The sequence below is a fragment of the Cyrtonyx montezumae genome, unplaced genomic scaffold (assembly GCF_038088225.1).
Source record: "Cyrtonyx montezumae isolate F1298 unplaced genomic scaffold, pur_monq_1.0 scaffold_8, whole genome shotgun sequence".
Taxonomy (NCBI): domain Eukaryota; kingdom Metazoa; phylum Chordata; class Aves; order Galliformes; family Odontophoridae; genus Cyrtonyx; species Cyrtonyx montezumae.
The window spans coordinates 48853059-48871731 of record NW_027072089.1 but is presented as its reverse complement, the minus strand read 5'-3'; the positions used below and the strand labels follow the sequence as shown (position 1 = coordinate 48871731).

Genomic DNA, 18673 nt, shown 5'->3' with positions numbered 1-18673 from the left:
TTTTGCTGTAGAATTCCAACTTAGAGTGATTTAGAAGGAATGGGATATGGTCTCTTGTTTATTTACCACTGGTTTTGTGGTGAGAAGAACTGCTCAAAGAAAGACATTGACTTTTCGCTTTTACTTATTTTACCCTCATTATTTAATGTTCTTAGGTGGAACTTATGTTTTGGTATTTAAACAGTGAGCATCCTTGAAATTATTTACTGCAATAATGCAAAACCTTGTGGGAAACATCATAGACCCTGATCTACATACAGTAATTGCCTGCCATGTGGCTTGCTTCCCCACTCATTGAAACATGGCACTTGCAGTAGGTGTTTGCAGGTTTACAAACAAAAATAGAGTGATATTTCTCATGTGTCATTCCTCATCTATCCTTCTGAAACACTGTGCTGTAATCCTGCAGCGTTCTCCAGTTGTTCTTTTTTCCAGTAAATGAAGTTGTGGCTGTATATATGCTGTTGAGGTTGCTAAAGCTTAAAGTTTTATTCCAGTTCTGATGTTTAGTTTAAATTGTTGTTTTCATTCTTATACCACTTATTTTAGTTTATTCTACAGAAAGAGACCCCATTTTATATTCATAGGAATAAAAATGCAGTAATGAATTTGGGTCTGAGTGGAAAAGATGAGAAAAATGTATGAGGCTTTCCTCAGTGAAACTCTCTGAGTTCTTTGTGCTTGTGGATCTGATATGGAGCCCCACAAAGATCAGCAGGAGCTAGGGCCACATGCTTAGAGGTCCTCAGCTTCTCCTGACGTGCAGAGTTGTATCTGACCAAGTGGAAAAAATGGAGTTTGCAGCTGTCCTGGGGAGTTCTTTCCCTCTGGACACAAACAGAAGCTAGTGTTTTGTGACCTCTCCTGCAAGACTCACCTCCTGCCTTTTCCATCTTATTCCACAAAGCCTGCAAGTACCATTTATCAGTTGGAGACAGTCTCAATCTGCAGTAGGAAGAGGGGCCCTGAATTCAATATAGCCATGAATTGTTTTATTATTGCAGTTTGAACACTGTAATAATCTCTGCAGGGGACTGACACGCTTCTTACTCCACTTTGATGTGTGCAAGAATGCATTATTGCTATTCAATCATACCTCACTCTTTAGTTGTAAAAGGGGATTAATTGCTATATTATGGTGTCCCTTTAGATATATTCTAACTGAAAAATTTTGGAGGGAGATCCTTTCTGATTTGTTTTCTACCAGCTCAGGCCTTCCAGTCCTGACTGGGTGTGCTGCTCTGTGGCTGTTCACAGCTGCACTGTGGTGTAGGTTTCTCCTGGATGCCAGACCTTATCCCGATCTTTTGTGTTGACTGTTTCTGTTGCTGCTTATGAGACACTTTTTAATGGAAGAGAACTGCAGACTACTGGTTCTTAAAACATGTTTATATCCTCTGTGCACTTTAAGCAGGCTTTCTTAGAAGGCCTTGTGTGAAATGATTAATTTGTTTGACCTGAGAAATTTCCAGACTTCTAACCTCAGTTCAACAATTACAACTGCTGAAGTGGACTCTCTGTCCCTCTGCAAGGCTTTTAAGGGTGTTACAAAGCCATAACTAGGCACATGGTTTTCTCTGTGAGGGAATTTAAGATGCTGAAATTATGATCTAATGGAAATCTGGCAAATTTCACAGTGTGTGAACCCTGAGGTTTCTACTGTTGTTTTGTATGACCACCTATGTACAGAGCATCTCTGTAGAATTCAAGGTATGATTGAATAGAATTAAAGTTGACAGTTTTCCAGAGGCCTGTAATGAGGGTTAAATATACTTCTGAGTATAACCATATACCCAAATTCTGTGACTTTTCATCTGAGTAACTGCTCCTTTAAATATTTCAGCTTAAATGCAGAAATAATTTACCAGTCTTCACTGCTGAATGTAATGCTCTGATTTTGATTTTTATCTTGCTCATTGTCTTATTTTTCATTTATTTTGTTTCCCTTGTTTATTCCTGTAGGCCTGTTACCATCTGAGAGATAAAAACATTGCTTCTGTTCAAGGATATAAGGCCTAGCTTAGTCACTGTGCATCTTTATTGTATTAAGGTTTCAGATTCTTTCTGAATCCATGGGCAAAAAATTGAAACTCATTTGTGTTCACATTCATAGAATCCAAGTGATCTATTCTAAACAAGCCAAGGTTTTCCATTACTTAAAAGTTTGAAGAAAGTGATAATTTATACCATCCCATAGTTTGAAGGATGACTGATCATTTTAAAGAGCTTTTCTTTATTTTTTGTCCAGTGGTACTGTTTATGTAAATTCATTTATCTGCTGGGCTCTTTTTAGTCCCTCAAATAACTTTCACTTCTCAACTCATTCATGCTAAATTACCATTTATTTCTAAAATATGTACCTCGTAACTTGATAAACATCAATTTTTTCTTTATATTTTCTTCTCATGATCTTTCCTTAGTTCTTGTTTAGATCTCATCCATGCCCAAAAGTATCACAGACTAACATTAGGTAATTTTTCTGAGACCCATTCATCTCTTACTTCTGTATTTTCATCTCTCCTGATTATGAGTTTGTAAATGACTAGCTGGCTGTTTATAGGTCTTGTGGCAGTTCAGAATAGAACTTTTCAGAAAAATAAGAAAATATTTTGTTTTACTTAGTGGTCAGAAGTGGAAATTATTATTTGTTTGAGACGGACAGTGAAGAGGAAGAGGAAGAAGAGAAAAAAGAAGAGGAAGAGCCTCGAAAAAAATCTGCATTTCAGGTACTTTTCAGTTAATTCCTTGGTAGTTGATAATTGAAGAAACAATTCGGGTTTCTCTTAACACAGGCTCATATATTCTAGGAGCTAGTACATATAAAGAACATCTGAAAAGTATTGCAAATGAAATTTCTTGCCAATTTAAAATACAATTTTACTTGTTTTAAGCATTGCCAATTTCCTACAATAACTATAATGAAATCACATCTTCTCTCATTTCTGCCAGAGGAAAACAAAAATCAAAAACAAAGCTTCTGAATCTGAGCTTTGTATTTCTATATTGCTGTACAGACAAGTGAGGAAGCTGTCTATTCTGCCATGGAACGCTTTAACGATTTTTTGTTTTTGAATAGATGCTATTATTGCATGGAGAAATGACCCAAAAAATAAGCAACTTTACATAAAGAAAAAAATAAATATTTTTAAAGTTTTTTTCACTAGTGATACTAATGTACCTGAAAAATATATCCTTGGGTTATAAAGAGCTTAATAATATAAAAAGCGACCACAACACTTTTTCCTATTTCTTTTACAGGATAGTGTTAATTTACATGTTGCGTTTTAAGTGATGGACTATGTTGAAGTAAGAGGATACAATGATAAAAATGTAGCTGAAGTTTCCTAACTAGATTCCTATTAATGAATTGCTTGATCTTTGTAGCACCAATTATGGAACACACCAGCTTAACTTAAGAACCAAGGTGAAAAAGTTAGTGAAACACTCATGTGCATAAGATTGCTTTAGTCTTTATAAAAATGTAATTTTAGCTGTGGAAGAATTTCAGAAATACTGCTGAATGTTTTAGGTCCTCGACTCAAATCTTAAGGAAATATGTGACTCCTTGTTGACGTGCCTTTCCACCCTTACATTGCTCCAGAACTGGCGTGTTACTAAAGCCCCAGCCCAAGGAAGAGCAGGCAACTTCTTCCACAAACAATGACCAGTTCTGCAGTATGTTAAACACAAAGATGTTGACCAGAAAATAAAATTGTGTTTGTTTATGAAAATTTGCTCACCATTAGATCATCATGCTTCATATGCCCTCCGTCATGATGTATGTGGTCTTAATACTAGCAGAGCGAACTTATTTTGTGGCACAGTCTGCTTAAGAATTATTTAATGTATATATTTTATTAGTTTAAATAGTTTACAATAGTCACCTCAAGGGAGAATTTTAAGATTTGGTTTATTATATAATGCAGGTGTTATAGACATCACACATGATCTTTTTTTCCATACTGGAGTCAATGGATGTAAATCTTTTATAAATAATCTAGGTGTGATCATGCAATAGATATGTTCTATTAATATCTTCTCGTTTTCTACTAATTGCTATTGCTTTGTCCTTCTTTATAGAGAGCTATTGGAAAATTTGCTTCAGCCATTTTAGCTTTGCCAAAGTCTATCATTAAACTTCCCAAAACTATTCTTCAGTATTTAATCAAAGCAGCTAAGGTACTTGACATTTTGATAGTGCTCCGTATGTGGCCCATCCTGGTGTAACATATACCTCTGTCTGTGTCTGCATTTTTCCTCTTATATGAATGGTACAAAAAATAATGGGAAGTAAAGCTTCATTCCTACTAAATACAATACATTTCTTACTTCTTGATTGATTGAGCAACAAGAAAATCAGTCTGTCTTGCCTGAAGTGCAGCCCTAGAGAGAAAATGCAGACCCAAATTCTTGATTTCTTCTGATACTGTTGTACAAGATGGTCACATCCAGTTGCATGCTTCTTAAGTACACTGTGGTTATTGATCTCAGAAAGCTGGTAAAATGTTTTTAAAACACACGTGTTGTTGTACCATGTTATTGTCTCACTACTTTTCTGGCTTCATAGTCATAAATCAGTACATTTTCACATCCTCCTTGAATATGTCTAAGATTTCCTACCTTCGAGCAGAAGTAGAATACATGTTTATACACTCAGCTAGCTCTTAAAGTGCCCAGTGCTTAACAGATGTATTCATAATACACTTATTATACGAATACCTTCTCTTCATTCTAATCTCCTACCCTCTTCCAAATCTGCTTCTTATCACTAATATCTTTATTCATACTGTGACTGTGGCTAGCATCAATCTCAGTTGTAGAGTTGAGAGTTTCTGATTTCCAGTGAGTAACGTGTTGCTGTTTCACTTAAGGATCTCTATTCCCTCAGATCACCTTTGTTGGCAAGTACCTATTACAAAGGAAAGGGGAACTGGTAATGCTTGTTTTGGATAAGTCAGATATATTAAAATAAACACAGAGATCTTGAGAGATTTGGAAGAGAACAGTAACAAAACAAATTCTTCTCCATTATTGTACACATGGATAAAAAAGAACAAATTATTTTTTCCTTTATATTCAAAAAAAGTCAGATTGACAGTTCAAAAAAATTACTTTTATTATTCCAAAGCAATTGGTATATGCTAATTTTAAAAATATGAATAATCTAAATAGCCACTTACTGTTGTTTCCTGTAAGGGGCAGCTCCAGCTTCTCTGAGATACACATGTGTTTCTGTCACTGTGTGCATGTTTGTCCTGTGAATTAATAGAGCTGTTTGATTGCTGTGTTTTATTTTTACCCTTATGCATGTATCTTTGGGCCTTCCTGTCCAATCTCTGTTACAGTCCATGTTGTTTGGAAATATAAATTAATGCAGTGCCAGTCAAAGATGATTTTCATTTTCAAATGAAAACCTTAAAAGGAACAACAACAAAAAAAATTTTTGTCCTAAGTAGCTGAAAAGAAGGTTCAGTTATTTCAGTTTCTGTTATTCACATTTTATGCTGAATAGAAAAAAATATATATATATAAAAGTGTTACTGCTTTTTTCTCTAGCCTTCCCTCACATCTTGGGCAGAACTGTTCAAGTTAGTTCTTGGTAACTTCTTTTTATATATTTTTATTTTTCATGGCTAGAGCCATAAATATTTTGGACCTGTATGATTATACAGGTCAACACACTGTTGATCTGAGCAAGGGCTGTGAGCAGGATTTGGCCTGATTAGATTCCCTTGATATATGTAAGTATCACTGTCTCCATTTTTTAACTGAAAAAATACTAGCAGAAGAGTTCAACCAAAGGGAGCCATTGTCAAAATGAGAAGGAAATTTGAGGAATTCTCTCGTGCTGGTTTTGAGACTGTGCAGAGATAATAAACCTACTCATTTTATACTGTGAAAAGGAAAAAACATCACCTACATTATAAAAAAAATGCACAACTTTTGATGCTTTAATTAGTCAATTGCAGCTCTTTCTGTTAAAGTTTACATTGCTCTGCATCGTGTGTGCAAAACAATAAAGCAGACACATAAAATTAAAAGACTCAGGTGAAGCAGCCCATATACACAACAGGGTATTAATTCCCAGAGTTCAGAGCATGAATTTTTGTGGGTTCTAATGAAAGTTGTTTCACCCACAAGTGTTTTCACATTTGGTTTTATGCTAGCAAAAATAGCACATGAAAACTCAGCAGATCCACAGGAGAGGTGTTTGGATTGGGATTCAAAATATTTGCTTACCCCTGCAGATCTGAATGCGCTTACTCAAACTATGTAGTCCTGCTTATGGCTTATTCTATGGCTTACTCTGAGAACATGAAGAACTTTGAAATAAATGAGTTTGTTCCTTCCAGTTTGTTTATCAGGCCTGGATTACTGATCCTAAAACTGCACTACGACAGAGGCGCAAAGAAAAGAAAAGTTTTCAAAAAGAGGAGAAGCGAAGGCGTAAAGTATATGGGGATGGTACGTACACTTCTGACTTAAAAAGTGTAACCACATTTTAGCTGTACTGCCTGTTGTTCATGGTAGTGAAAAGAAGCTGATCTTTAGAGGACAAATGCTCTCCACTGTAGCTAGGAACTGGAAAAGAACCATCTGCCATAATGTAACTTTACTGGTCTCTAGCCATTACTTCATGGAGAAATGCGTTAACTTTTGGCTGGCTGGCTGGCTCTCACTGCCCCAGCCCTTGACAAGGCCAGTCAAGCTACATCCTTTTCCTCTACACAGTATGCTTTATTGGAGCAAAAGGACAGGAGAGGGCTGCATGTGATTTCCATGAAAGACGGTAAGGTGCCCAAATATCCAGACACCCTTAAATTCACAGTGAATTCAGCAGGTATCAAAAGGAAAACATGCAGATGTTAAGGTTTTTTTACTGGCAATTTAAAGTCATTTGTGCCTCAGAAAAAAAGTCAGTTGATAAGTGATTCATATCCCCTCAATGTTTACTCCTTTTTAAACTAGGAAAGAAAATAATTCAGAATTTAAGAGATGGGAAGAGGAGGGCCTATTCAGGCTGAATCAGATGGACTATTCCTCCATTTGTCATCTTTACATGTCAAAAAGCTTTATAATTTAACATTTGTCAATGAAGCTATAGCTGCTATTCTCAGTTACTATGTAGCAGATGTTTTTGCTCAGCAGACAACATAGTGAGAAAATGATACTGGAAATTACAAGAGAAGAGTGGTCGCCTGTGAGCACCTGCTCTGGCAGGGTAGTCCCCTTAACCGAGTCCTTAGATAATGGTAATCTGCTTCCTTTCACAGTGGTAGGTGAGGTACAAGTCACTTCTACTTAGTAGCAGGAGCTCTTTATAGCTTGAATATGGTCTACACCTGAACTTCAGCAGGCATAACATTCATGCTTTCACTCACTGCTTTCAACAGGCAGTACTGATGCAGACTGTGAAGACAGTGAAGAAGAACCTGTCAAGAAGAAGTCTGATGGCCCAGGTATGAAGACAGAAAAAAGTTTTATCTGTTGTTACAGTGCAGCTGTGAGTGGTAGGATAAGCAGTGTGTCACAAAGACATCATTGTAGAGATCCCAGGCTAGCATAAAAGCTGATAAAATTCATTCTGATCTGTACAGGAAGAATGAACAACTTTCAGATTTCCTATTGCCAGATTTACAAGTATTAAGCATAGGATCTTACTCCTGGAATGTAAATTACTGCACTTATCTATTCTACAATTGAATAAATACACCTGCAGGTTCAAACATAATCATTTGCAATGCATTTTCATTATGGACATCTTATTCCCAACCTTAGCTTCAAATCTTGATTCCATTAGAATCATAGAATCGCCAAGGTTGGAAAAGACCTCCAAGATCATCCAGTCCAACCATCCAGCTACCACCAGTATTTTCCACTAAACCATGTCCCTCTGTACATCCAAACATTTCTTGAACACTTCAAGACGGTGACTCCACCACCGCTCTGGGCATTCAGTTGTGTATTGCTATCTCCATTGATTTGGATGCTCTGAAATTTTATTATTGGCACATTGACTTTGAAGTCTTTCTGTGTATTTTAGCAATGATAAGATAGTGCTTTAACAAGGTACAAATGGCTCCTCTGAAACAATGAGATTCTTGCAGTCTTATCCCTTCTCAAACTTGAGGATGCTTCACATAGCAGAAGATGCATCAGCAGCTTGCAGCATCTTGCCCATATTGACAGTTTTCCTACAATGAAGTGCAGTGTATCATCACTCAAAGCTTGGCTCTTTGTTTCTAACTGCCGTATAAGAAGAAAAGACACTGCCTTTGATTCAAAAATTGTTTTTTCTTCTCTGGAATCGCTTCCCCTCATCCTAGTTAGAATTGTATCCCTGAGTGAGCTGCTCTCTGTAAGGTTAGATGAAAATGAAATACCATTTCTTTCTCACGGAATTTCCCGATGGTATCATGAGGGCTTTATTATTTTTTATTTTCTTCTGATCACCCATGTTAAAGCGTGAAAGTCAGTCATTTAAATGAATCTCAGGGGAAGCATAGTTGGTGCTAGAAAGGGGTTAGAGAAAGGAAATGAGGTTAGTAATTAATTTATATTGGAAGTAGTCAATTTAATGTGCATTAACCATTCCTAGGTATATGTAGTTAAGAAGACAGTTGAAAAAATTAGGAAGTAATTGTTATGAGGCATTAGTGTCTTTATTAACCTTGGACCAAATCCTACCTCATAGACTTAGGCAGAGAGAAACCATCTCTGCATTCAGCCCTTTAAGTGAAAATAACATTCTCTGCAGAAAATAAACATTTGTTTCCCTTTTTGAAGAGGTCTAGATGCAATCGATTCCTAAACAATTATTTTTAAAAAGTTTCAGAGAACAGCAAAACTGCCAGAACTGCATCATTAAAAATGTATATTAAATCACCTCCATCCCAGAGAGAAAAATGACCTTTCAGCTTAGACTGAAAATTCTTGGCCATGCACTGTTAGGAGACTATGACACGCCAGTAGTAATCAGCTGTAAATACAATTATTTTAACCTGAGAACTGTGGTCCTCCTGAAGTCAGTAGCAATAATGGTATAGCCATGAAAACTTTTCATACATACTGGACTGGTTGTATGACATTGCTCAGGTAAATGGGATGTGCTGCCACTTCATCAGCCACTTTACTGGAATGTAACGCTGTTGTACTGTCAACATGTATGTTCACACAACACTGCCTGAACACCTAGGGATACGTGCATGTTCCTCCGTAGGAAATCTTAGATATTATTAGCCTGGCATTCTTTGTAAGGAGTGAATGTGCTCTCTACAGTGTTTTGCTTGCCATCTTGTGGTACAGTTAAGAATTGAGGTTGTTAAAATCATCATGCTTTGGCGCTTCTGTTGGCTCTTTAGTATCTACTTCAAAAATTTTGTTCCTGCGTGGCAGGTTACTTGCAGTTTTCTATTATATCTCTGCCAGTTGCTCTAAAAGTTATCTATATGCCTAGTACTCTGGGGTTTCAAACCTAGGAGGGGCAAGTAGCTCTGGAACATCTAATGTATTGGAAAGAAAATTTTCAGTATTTGTGTAACACTATGTAAAAACTAGAGTATGGTGTGTACGCTTGGGAATGAGAGAAAAATAAGCTTAAACTGCTACTTTTTTGGTCCAGTCACTAATGCTATAGGAATTACTGAAATGAAAAATTGAGTTTGTTGCCTTCAGTAAAAGAAAACTACTGCTGGTGTAAACTCCTAAGTGCTGGTCATGGGAAAGTGTAATTTTTTTGGCAAAATGGTGCACAAGTAATGTTTTGTAAGTGCTTTACATGATTACTGCTGGTTGAACTAGTTGATCTGTGATTGCTGATGACATGATTTAGATCTATTTAAATAAAGAGAAGCTTTAGAAACAGTGAATATGAAGAGATGTGTTCAACTGGTTGGAAAACTGGGAGAGAGTCAAAGACCTCTTAAGTAGATTGGACTTTCAAACTTAGCTAAACAAGGTTCAATCACAAAAGTCAAGTGCCAGGCATGGAGAAAAAGCACGTGAGTAAATAGTCAAGAGCTGGCAAAACAGCTATTAAGATCACTGGAACAGGGGATGTTGAACAGCTCTCTCAGGAGATGCCCAAATCTTTGGGTTTCACTTTTGCAGATCTGTACATATGGTGTCCAAGATCAGGGACTACTCATATGACTAAAGATTGCGGGATCATGAAGTTATGGGATGGAAAAGGGATTCCAGATGATAAGCTTAGACATGCAGGCAGGAAAATAGCGCAGACAGCCAAAAGGCCTCCAGCCATCTTCAGAGATTCCTTACTATGACAAGGTCTCACAGTTTGGACTATTATTAGACAATAAAGGAAAATTGAAACTAACTCCAAGCAGAAATACAGCAAAAGACATTTGCATCCATTAACTTTCTTTTGCTTTCCCTCCCCCTTAGATAACATCATCAAGAGGATATTTAATATTTTGAAGTTCACTTGGGTCCTTTTTCTGGCAACACTAGACAGTTTTACAGCTTGGCTTAATTCCATCTCAAGAGAACACATCGATATCTCTACTGTGCTAAGAATCGAGCGTTGTATGCTGACCAGGGAGATTAAGAAGGTAACGCCTTTGGCCTTTTTCTTCTGCTAATGCCATTTCCAGCCCAGTGTAAAATTAAAGATTGTCTTTTCAGATCAACTGTGTTAAAGAGAATAATTGTAAAAACATCACTTAAGCGCACATTTTAAAAATATACCTGGAGTCTTCTACTGCTTGCTATTTTATTAATATTTAAATAATAAATTGCTTGATTTATTATCTAGATGCAAAGCAAATGTCTGGAAAAATAATTGTTTGAAGGGCTGATATAAGATTTGGCTGAAAGTCTCCCGTGATAAAGTTTGGTTTTGAGGAGACATGATAGATTCAAGTAGAGAAGAGCAGGCGTGGCATTTTAAACAGCTCAAAAACTATCTCAGACTTCATATTTCAGCCTTTTTGTAGGCCAAGTTACTTGGAAATGACTGACAACCTGCAAGCATTATTTTCTTCATTCACAGTGAAGATACATGGTCCCTCGAAGAATAGTGATATATCAGTAAAATCCATTACTATCAAAGATGAACATTAACTGTGTAGCTAGAAATGCATATGGATCTTCAAAATGCAAGTAGGTGATACCTTGCAGTAGCTCTCATTTTAAGCACAGGTATTTTTACTTATGTCACTAGCTACCCAACTATTTCTGGAAACTTGGCATAGAAGTCTCATTTTTAGTTCTCAGTTCTTAGTAGCTGCAGACAATCTCAGACATGAATAGTTCAAAAAGTTCAGAAGCATATTAGTATCTTTGACCTTAATATAGCCCCTTGCTGCCTACCCCCAGTCAGTGTTTGCTGGCACAATAAGCAGGCTGCCCATGACCCCAAGAAGTTCAAGAAGCAGGCTTTCCTCATGAGAAGACAATCTGAGCTGTCTGGCCATAAGACACAGAGCCAAGAACAGAGGGCTGCTTCAATGTTAATGTGTAGTTATGAATATTTTACCCAAGTTGTCTAGTATTAGGTGGATGATTACTACAAAGAAAGAAAGGAAAAAGAAAGGAAAAGGAAAAGGAAAAGGAAAAGGAAAAGGAAAAGGAAAAGGAAAAGGAAAAGGAAAAAAGGAAAGAAAGGAGAGGAGAGGAGAGGAGAGGAGAGGAGAGGAGAGGAGAGGAGAGGAGAGGAGAGGAGAGGAGAGGAGAGGAGAGGAGAGGAGAGGAGAGGAGAGGAGAGGAGAGGAGAGGAGAGGAGAGGAGAGGAGAGGAGAGGAGAGGAGAGGAGAGGAGAGGAGAGGAGAGGAGAGGAGAGGAGAGGAGAGGAGAGGAGAGGAGAGGAGAGGAGAGGAGAGGAGAGGAAAAGAGGGAAAGGAAAAGAGGGAAAGGAAAAGGGGGAAAGGAAAAGGGGGAAAGGATAAAAGGAGGGATGAAATAAAGAAAGAGAGAGAAGGAAAGAAAAATAAAAGAATGAAGGAAGGAAGGAGGGAAGGAAGAAAGAAAGAAACAAAGAAACATGGCACATTCAGAGTAAACCCTTCTCTGACAGTTGTCCCACTGTGTAGCAATGAATAGCACTGTGTAGCAATGAATAGTCTCAAACCAGAGATTATACCTGGACTATTATGGTTAATAGTAGCAAGGAATCTGTATTCTCAGAGTTTGGCTTTTTAATCAACTTCTTACTGTTAGCTTGCAGAAGATCCTGCAACAAATCTGTGCTGTGATTCCATGTTGTATGGACTCCTTCTTATTAGTTTTAATCTTTCTTCCTCATCACTTTGGGGTCTTCTGTAGATCAGAGATTTATTCATTTTACTCTTCGTATTTATATAAATTTGCATAGAGTCCTCTTTTGTCTTTCTCTTCTAAGCTGCTGAGTGCTGTTCTTTCTATACTCTCTTGGCATGAAATCTGTGCCATGGCTCAAATCATCTTTATCGTCCTTCTTCATATTATTTCCAGTTTTAATATGGCCTTATTAAGACTAGATGACTTGAATTATATACTCTTTTAAGGTAATGGTGAGTCACAAATTTAAACAGAAGTGTATTGCATTTTCTTTTGCTAATAAGATCTAACAGTTGTGCTTCAATGTTTAGTTAATATTGACTAAATATTTTCAGGGGATTATACACTCAGATTACAAGACCTTTGAGAGTGACAAAATTAGGCATGAAGCCTGTCATTATATAGGTTCATTTTCCCATTACACTTATTAGTTAGCAAAAATTACACTTATTAGTTAGCAAAAACTTCGTTAGCAAAAAATTTCATTTGCTGTTTTTTACCAAGGTACTTAGTTTTATCAAGTACTTCAATACTGCTTCAGTCAGCTTTACAGCTGAACATCCCAAAGATTTTCTTTTTTCACTTGCTAATTTTATCACCTTGCTATTTTCCTCTTAACACAGACACTAAAACTCCTTGAACAACCAGTCAGTGACCTCCCTTTGCAAAGAAAACACATTTTGTTTTCTGTAGTGTTTTACTGGTGGATAAGTACAAGTGATATAGGTGATCACCTTTATTTCCTGTCTGCTAAACTTCTTATAAGGGTTACTCGGGATCACTCCTGAAGCCACCAGTCTTCAGATCAGTGTCAACTTCTCTGTCTCTGGCATAAACCATTTCAGTCATTGTTTCCTGCAGAGCTCTTTGGTGAGCACAATCCAGTGTTTTGTTCTCAATCTCATACTTTATAAAATGAGCACACCAGCCATTCCATGATTTTCATATTATTCTATTGGCCGTGTCAGTGACTTTTTCTACAGTATAGAGAAATACCAAAAAAAAAAAAAGTTTTTTTTTTTTTTTGTCTAGTTGTCATAACTCCCTAAAGAATTACACCTCTTTATGTCTTGATCACCTTTTGATAGCCTGGTTTTATGGTAAATGATACTTATGATATTATTGGAAATATTTTTATTAGGTTATTTTGAATGTTAGGAAGTTATTCCTCAGCATCTTCTTTTGGAATTTCCTGAAGTTTTGCATTTAACTCTATGAATTTGAAATTGAATCGTTGCTCCATCAGTTGTGGGGCACTTTGCTGTCCTAGCTCTTGTCCTTTATCACAGACCTGAAATAAAGATAGTAGGCTGTGGGTGCCGGACCTTCAAAGGCAGGTTGTAGGAATGACACAAAGATTTATTACTACAGAAGCAACAGACTGTACAGGAATAAACCTTATTGAAAACTGAGGTTCAGGTTTGGTTTTTAACTTTTTTTCTGACGAAACTATAGATTATGAAAATTTTCAATATGGGACAGTGTCAGAGTTCAGAGTTGAAGTAATAGTAACTAATATTAAAGTAAGTATGGTTTGTATTTTAAAGTAGCGTTATTATTTTAATTGCAAAACGTTCTTGAATAAGGTTTCTATTATATGTCTATTATATTATATGTTCTATTATAAAGCAATTACTCTTCAGGAGTAACAATCTTTTCTTCTAATGTATCTTCAATTCAGCTACTAGTGAATTGAGTTTGATGTATTTCTGTCAGAAAAAAAGGCTATAAAATTGTCAGTTTTATTCTCAATGCAAGTCTTAGCATTCTGACATTATGGCAGTACCATAGCCAGAAGGACTTGATTCTTTGCCCAGCTGTGGGCTTACAGTTAATAAAACTGCCATTTCATGATCTTGAAATCACATAGAAGGAATAAACAGCAATGATCATTGATGTGATTCTCCCAGTTTTTCAAATGTATCCATACTTCATGAGCAAATTCTTATTTTGGGACACAAATGAAGGTCTAGAACAGTTAACACAGGACCTGCTTCATTTGTTTCTGTTTTAAAAATTTGCTACTGACTGCTAATAAGATCTATGATTGTTCTTGGATTCAGTGAAGCTGTCTAAATGATCTGTTTCAAGTTTGCTGTAGCCGTATGTATAGGTTTCAGCCCATACCTCATTTTCACACTGAATGATCTGCACTGCACCTGACAGGTCTTTATGGACTATAGATAGTCTGGACTCAATTTCATTGCTTGAGGTTTGCTTCAAAAACCAACACGTTTTGCCTTAAATCACAATCTGACTTACCCTCTGAAAAGATACATAAACTTATTAACTAGGAAGAATTTGGCACATTCTGTGCCTTCTCAGATGACAGAAGAAAGCAGTTCTTTGACGAATATACCTCCTCCTGCCATGTACTTCTTCTCTCTTCCACAGGGAAATGTTCCTACCCGGGAGAGCATCCATATGTATTACCAGAACCATATGATGAAACTTTCTAAGGAGTCAGGACTGGACTCAATTGATAAAAATCCTGGGCAAGCTTCTGATTTGCAAACATCTGAAAGAATGGATAGCTTAGATTCAGCAGCTTCTCGTGACAGTATCTCCAGGTATTCAACTAATTTTATTTTTTTTGAGACATTGAGAGATTGTGCAATAGATGTAGTTTTAGATAATGTTTTAGTATTGTGAACTTTCCAATCAATGTTGAACCTGAATGCTGAATGCTTTTGATTGATCCGTGCTGTTTTAACAACGAAATTTCTTCTGTGTGTTACTGTTGCTTTACTCTGGTGCACTTAAGTGTAAGTAGATGACTTAAGTCCTTTTCCACTGGACCATTATTGCTTTCTGTATTTTTTACTCTCACCACTCCCATAGAATTAGGAGTCATTGACAGGTCTTCTGATCTGTTCAATAATAATGGAAAATAAGAGACTGCTTGATTATGGAATACTGTGTTAGGAATTCAGACCTGGAAGTTGGGAACCGTCGTGCATTTTGAATATTTTGCCTTTGGAAAACAGATTTTCTCTTACACACAGGGTTAAAAAAAATAAGGCTTTGAATTAAGAGAGATTTGGGGTTTGGGGGAACAAAATCCTTTTCTCACACCCACAGACTATCTGGGGAGCCTGATTTCATAACTATTATGACTACATTCCAGCAGATCAACATAGTTTGTGCATCAAAAAAACATACTTGTTTATGAAACCCACCTTCCTCATTCTTTTCTGAGGATGGATACTGTCAGGTCCCTTTCCCAAACTACTGAGTGCTCCTGCTGCTCCGTGCACACAGAGGCACACATGTTCATTTCCTTCCCTTACAGAGGCAGCCTCTTTCCACTGTGTCCCTGGTGTTCTTGACTCTTAAGAGACCGCAGAAATTGCGCAACAGCATCTTGAGGGGGTAGAAAGGAAGGCTTTGGAAATGAAGCCATTTCATAACCCATTGCATTCTGCTCTGTCCTGTCCTTCTCTGAAGTGTAGTAGTGTCACATTTTCTTTGATATACTCTACAAATTTAGTAGCTTCTGTGTACAGTAATGTATGCTTAGCTTCCACTAATGACATATGGGTATATGTTAGCAGACTAAAAATAATGAGGGCTTATGTTCCTTTCTGATGTTATTGAAAAGCATGTGTAAGAGAGTGCCCGTGAGTACTATGCTTCAACAAAATATTCACAAATTGCTCCCCGTGGTACACACTGGCCTTTGAGAGGTTCACTCCAATAAAAACATCAAATCCTAGCAAATCTTTTTTGGTGGTTAGCTACCCAACCAAGCAACACCTTTTTGTTTTGTCTCAAAGTTTTATTGGAGTCAAATTACATGAGAAAAACATAAAGCCAAATTCTATTACCAGCTCACTTGGAGTCAGTTGGATATCTAGAAGGCAGAATTTAACTCCAGAAAGTTCAGTCTCTCTTAAGTAAGGAATACTAATAGCAGTCCTGCTTTCATTAAATAGGTCTTGGTCACACTGTTTTCCATAGATAGAAGCAGCTAACATTACTATATAACAATGGTAGCAAGAAATTTAACTAGAAGTGAAAGGAACTCAATTCCAAAATAAATTATAATCAAGAAAGACAAATCTTGTGATTTTTATGTGTAAATTAAATGAACTGGTATCCAGTTGTAAGATCCAGTTCCTTTTTATTTTTTATTTTTTCAGAATGATCACTTATTTGTCACCCTGCTTTGAGCATGCTTCCATATTTCAAACTCAGAGAATTCAGAGATTCTGTGGAGCTGCTGTGCAATAGGAAAAGTTATAGCAAATATAGCAAATGTTGCAAACTTGTTGCTGTCATTTCTGTTTTCCCAGGAGATGACACAGGAACTATTAACACAGGAATTGCAAAAGCAACGTTGTGACTGATTTCTCTTATCTTTAATTCTCTTTCTGGTTATATTCTTGCACTATCAGTATTTGCAAATTGTGCACATCTGTTATAATGTTAATGACCAATAATTAGAGGAAGCAAAAAATGGATCTGTTGATTAAATGATAGTGCCATGTGTTTATTAAGGCAACTTTGAATGTTCCTTCCTGGAATTACAAAAGAGTTTCTGAGCTTGTTTAGAAATGTGCAGTGTTTTGAACTTCATATGAGTTTATCAAGTGTATGATTTTTTTTAAATTGCCCAAATAATAAAATAAGACATTTTACATTTCAAAGTAATAATTTCCACTAAAGCAGCCCTGTGATCATTGACCTTGAATTGCAGTGGAAAACCTTTAGGAAGAGTTAGAGGGTTTCCAACCATTTTTCTGATTATCCATTGGTCACTCTACACAAGATTGTGCTGTAGATGTATGAGTAAGATGGCCAAGTTTGGAAGTATAATTCTATTATCATAATACATGTTCTTTACGACCAGAATTACTGTAGGTATGCCTTCAGTGCTCTAAACAGTGGGTTCCAAAGGGTAATTCGCAGGGATAAAAATTCACCTGGTCAGTTGCTGTAAATTTCTTGTGAAGTTCAGGGCTGATCCTTTTAAGTCTTATTCAGGGATGCTGGTCCTATACTACATATAGCTCTAAAAGTTTTGCAGATTATCCTTTGTGGGAATTTTTTTTCTCTTAAAACTAGGGAGCACTTAGCTCTTATTTATCCACAGTCTTTTTACTGTATACCAGCTGAGGATTTCATGAAGTATTCATAATGAGATTGTTTGGTTTCCCTTTGTATATAAATATTCTCCTGTGCTCTAAAGGCAAAGTGCAGTGCTCATATGGGACAGGGGAAGAAGATACTGATGCCATTTCTTAACAAGCTATGATGTGCACCACCAGAAGAGATTGAGAGCTAGCATGGTAGCATGGTAGAGCCTTGACTGATGAACTGCTTCTTAGGTTAAATAGCTTGTAGATTTCATGATCTGTTTCATGAAATAAAAGGTAGAGGCAGAGTCAAGATCAGATTTCAGGACATTCAGAATTTCACACTTGGCTCAGTTTGTATTCATTTCTTTTCCTTCACAAATAACTTTTGCGTTTGTCAGCTCTGACTGTGTATAGACCCTTAGAGGGGCAAAAGGTGAGACACCCTGTCCCTCTTGTATAGGTGTGGTTGGGGTGTTGTCAGACTCCGTTTTTATTCTGTGCCTCCCTCACCCTTGGGAAAGCAGGACATGGAGGAGAGAGTAGCGGAGAAGTAAGATCTGCCTTGGGAGGCAGGAGAAATGATGACAGGAGAGTCTCATTTTTGGGTCTGGATCTAGGCCTGACTTAGGAGCATGTGTGATAAGAAATGTTTGGGTCCTTTGCTGGCAGGTGTAGAAAGTGTATTAGCTCATAAAGGTAATGCCAGTCAGGTTGTGGAGTCTTCTTCTCTAGAGATATTCAGTGCCCATCTGGACACCTACCTGTGCAACTTGGTGTAGGGAGCCTGCTTTGGCAATGAGCTTGGACTCAATGATCTCTAGAGGTCCCTTCCAACCCCTACAATTCTGTGATTCTGTGAATAAAAAAGAAAAAAATATATCTCTTAACTAGTGAGGAGAGACCTGTAAAGGGTCTCAGTCTAATGAAATGACAGGACAGGTGTGCCTCTGGCATTAGTCATGACTTTAATAAAAGGATTTACAAAACATTTGGATCTTGGTGATATTTTTTGTCCAGTCTAGGAGCAATATATTCTTTTACCTCTATCTTCTTTGTCAAGGACCATTAGTGTATGTAGACTTAAGAGAAAATACTTTTGTGCTGCACATACATAACCTGTTCCCTCTCCTTTTGCTTTAGTGTAACAGTGGCAAACAGTCACTTCTTACCAGCAATTTTCTCTTTATTTCAAGTTAGCAAGATGGAAGTTATACAAAAAATACCATAATACTTCTCTTGTGACCTCCCTTCCCATACTTTGTGCTCTGGATGCATTCAATGCTTGCCAGGGAAGTAAATCCTCAGCTGCTATTTCT

At 37.0% G+C, this 18673-nt stretch overlaps 1 protein-coding gene across 1 annotated transcript in view; it reads left to right on the top strand.

Moving 5' to 3' along the window:
- PIEZO2 (piezo type mechanosensitive ion channel component 2) overlaps positions 1–18673 on the top strand; it is a 280908-nt gene that overhangs the window by 238231 nt on the left and 24004 nt on the right. Inside the window, exons 32-36 of the mRNA XM_065752657.1 lie at positions 2623–2726; positions 6354–6465; positions 7395–7460; positions 10405–10571; positions 14671–14846. Of these exons, the coding sequence (XP_065608729.1) occupies positions 2623–2726; positions 6354–6465; positions 7395–7460; positions 10405–10571; positions 14671–14846 (625 nt within the window). The remainder of the gene's footprint in view (positions 1–2622; positions 2727–6353; positions 6466–7394; positions 7461–10404; positions 10572–14670; positions 14847–18673) is intronic.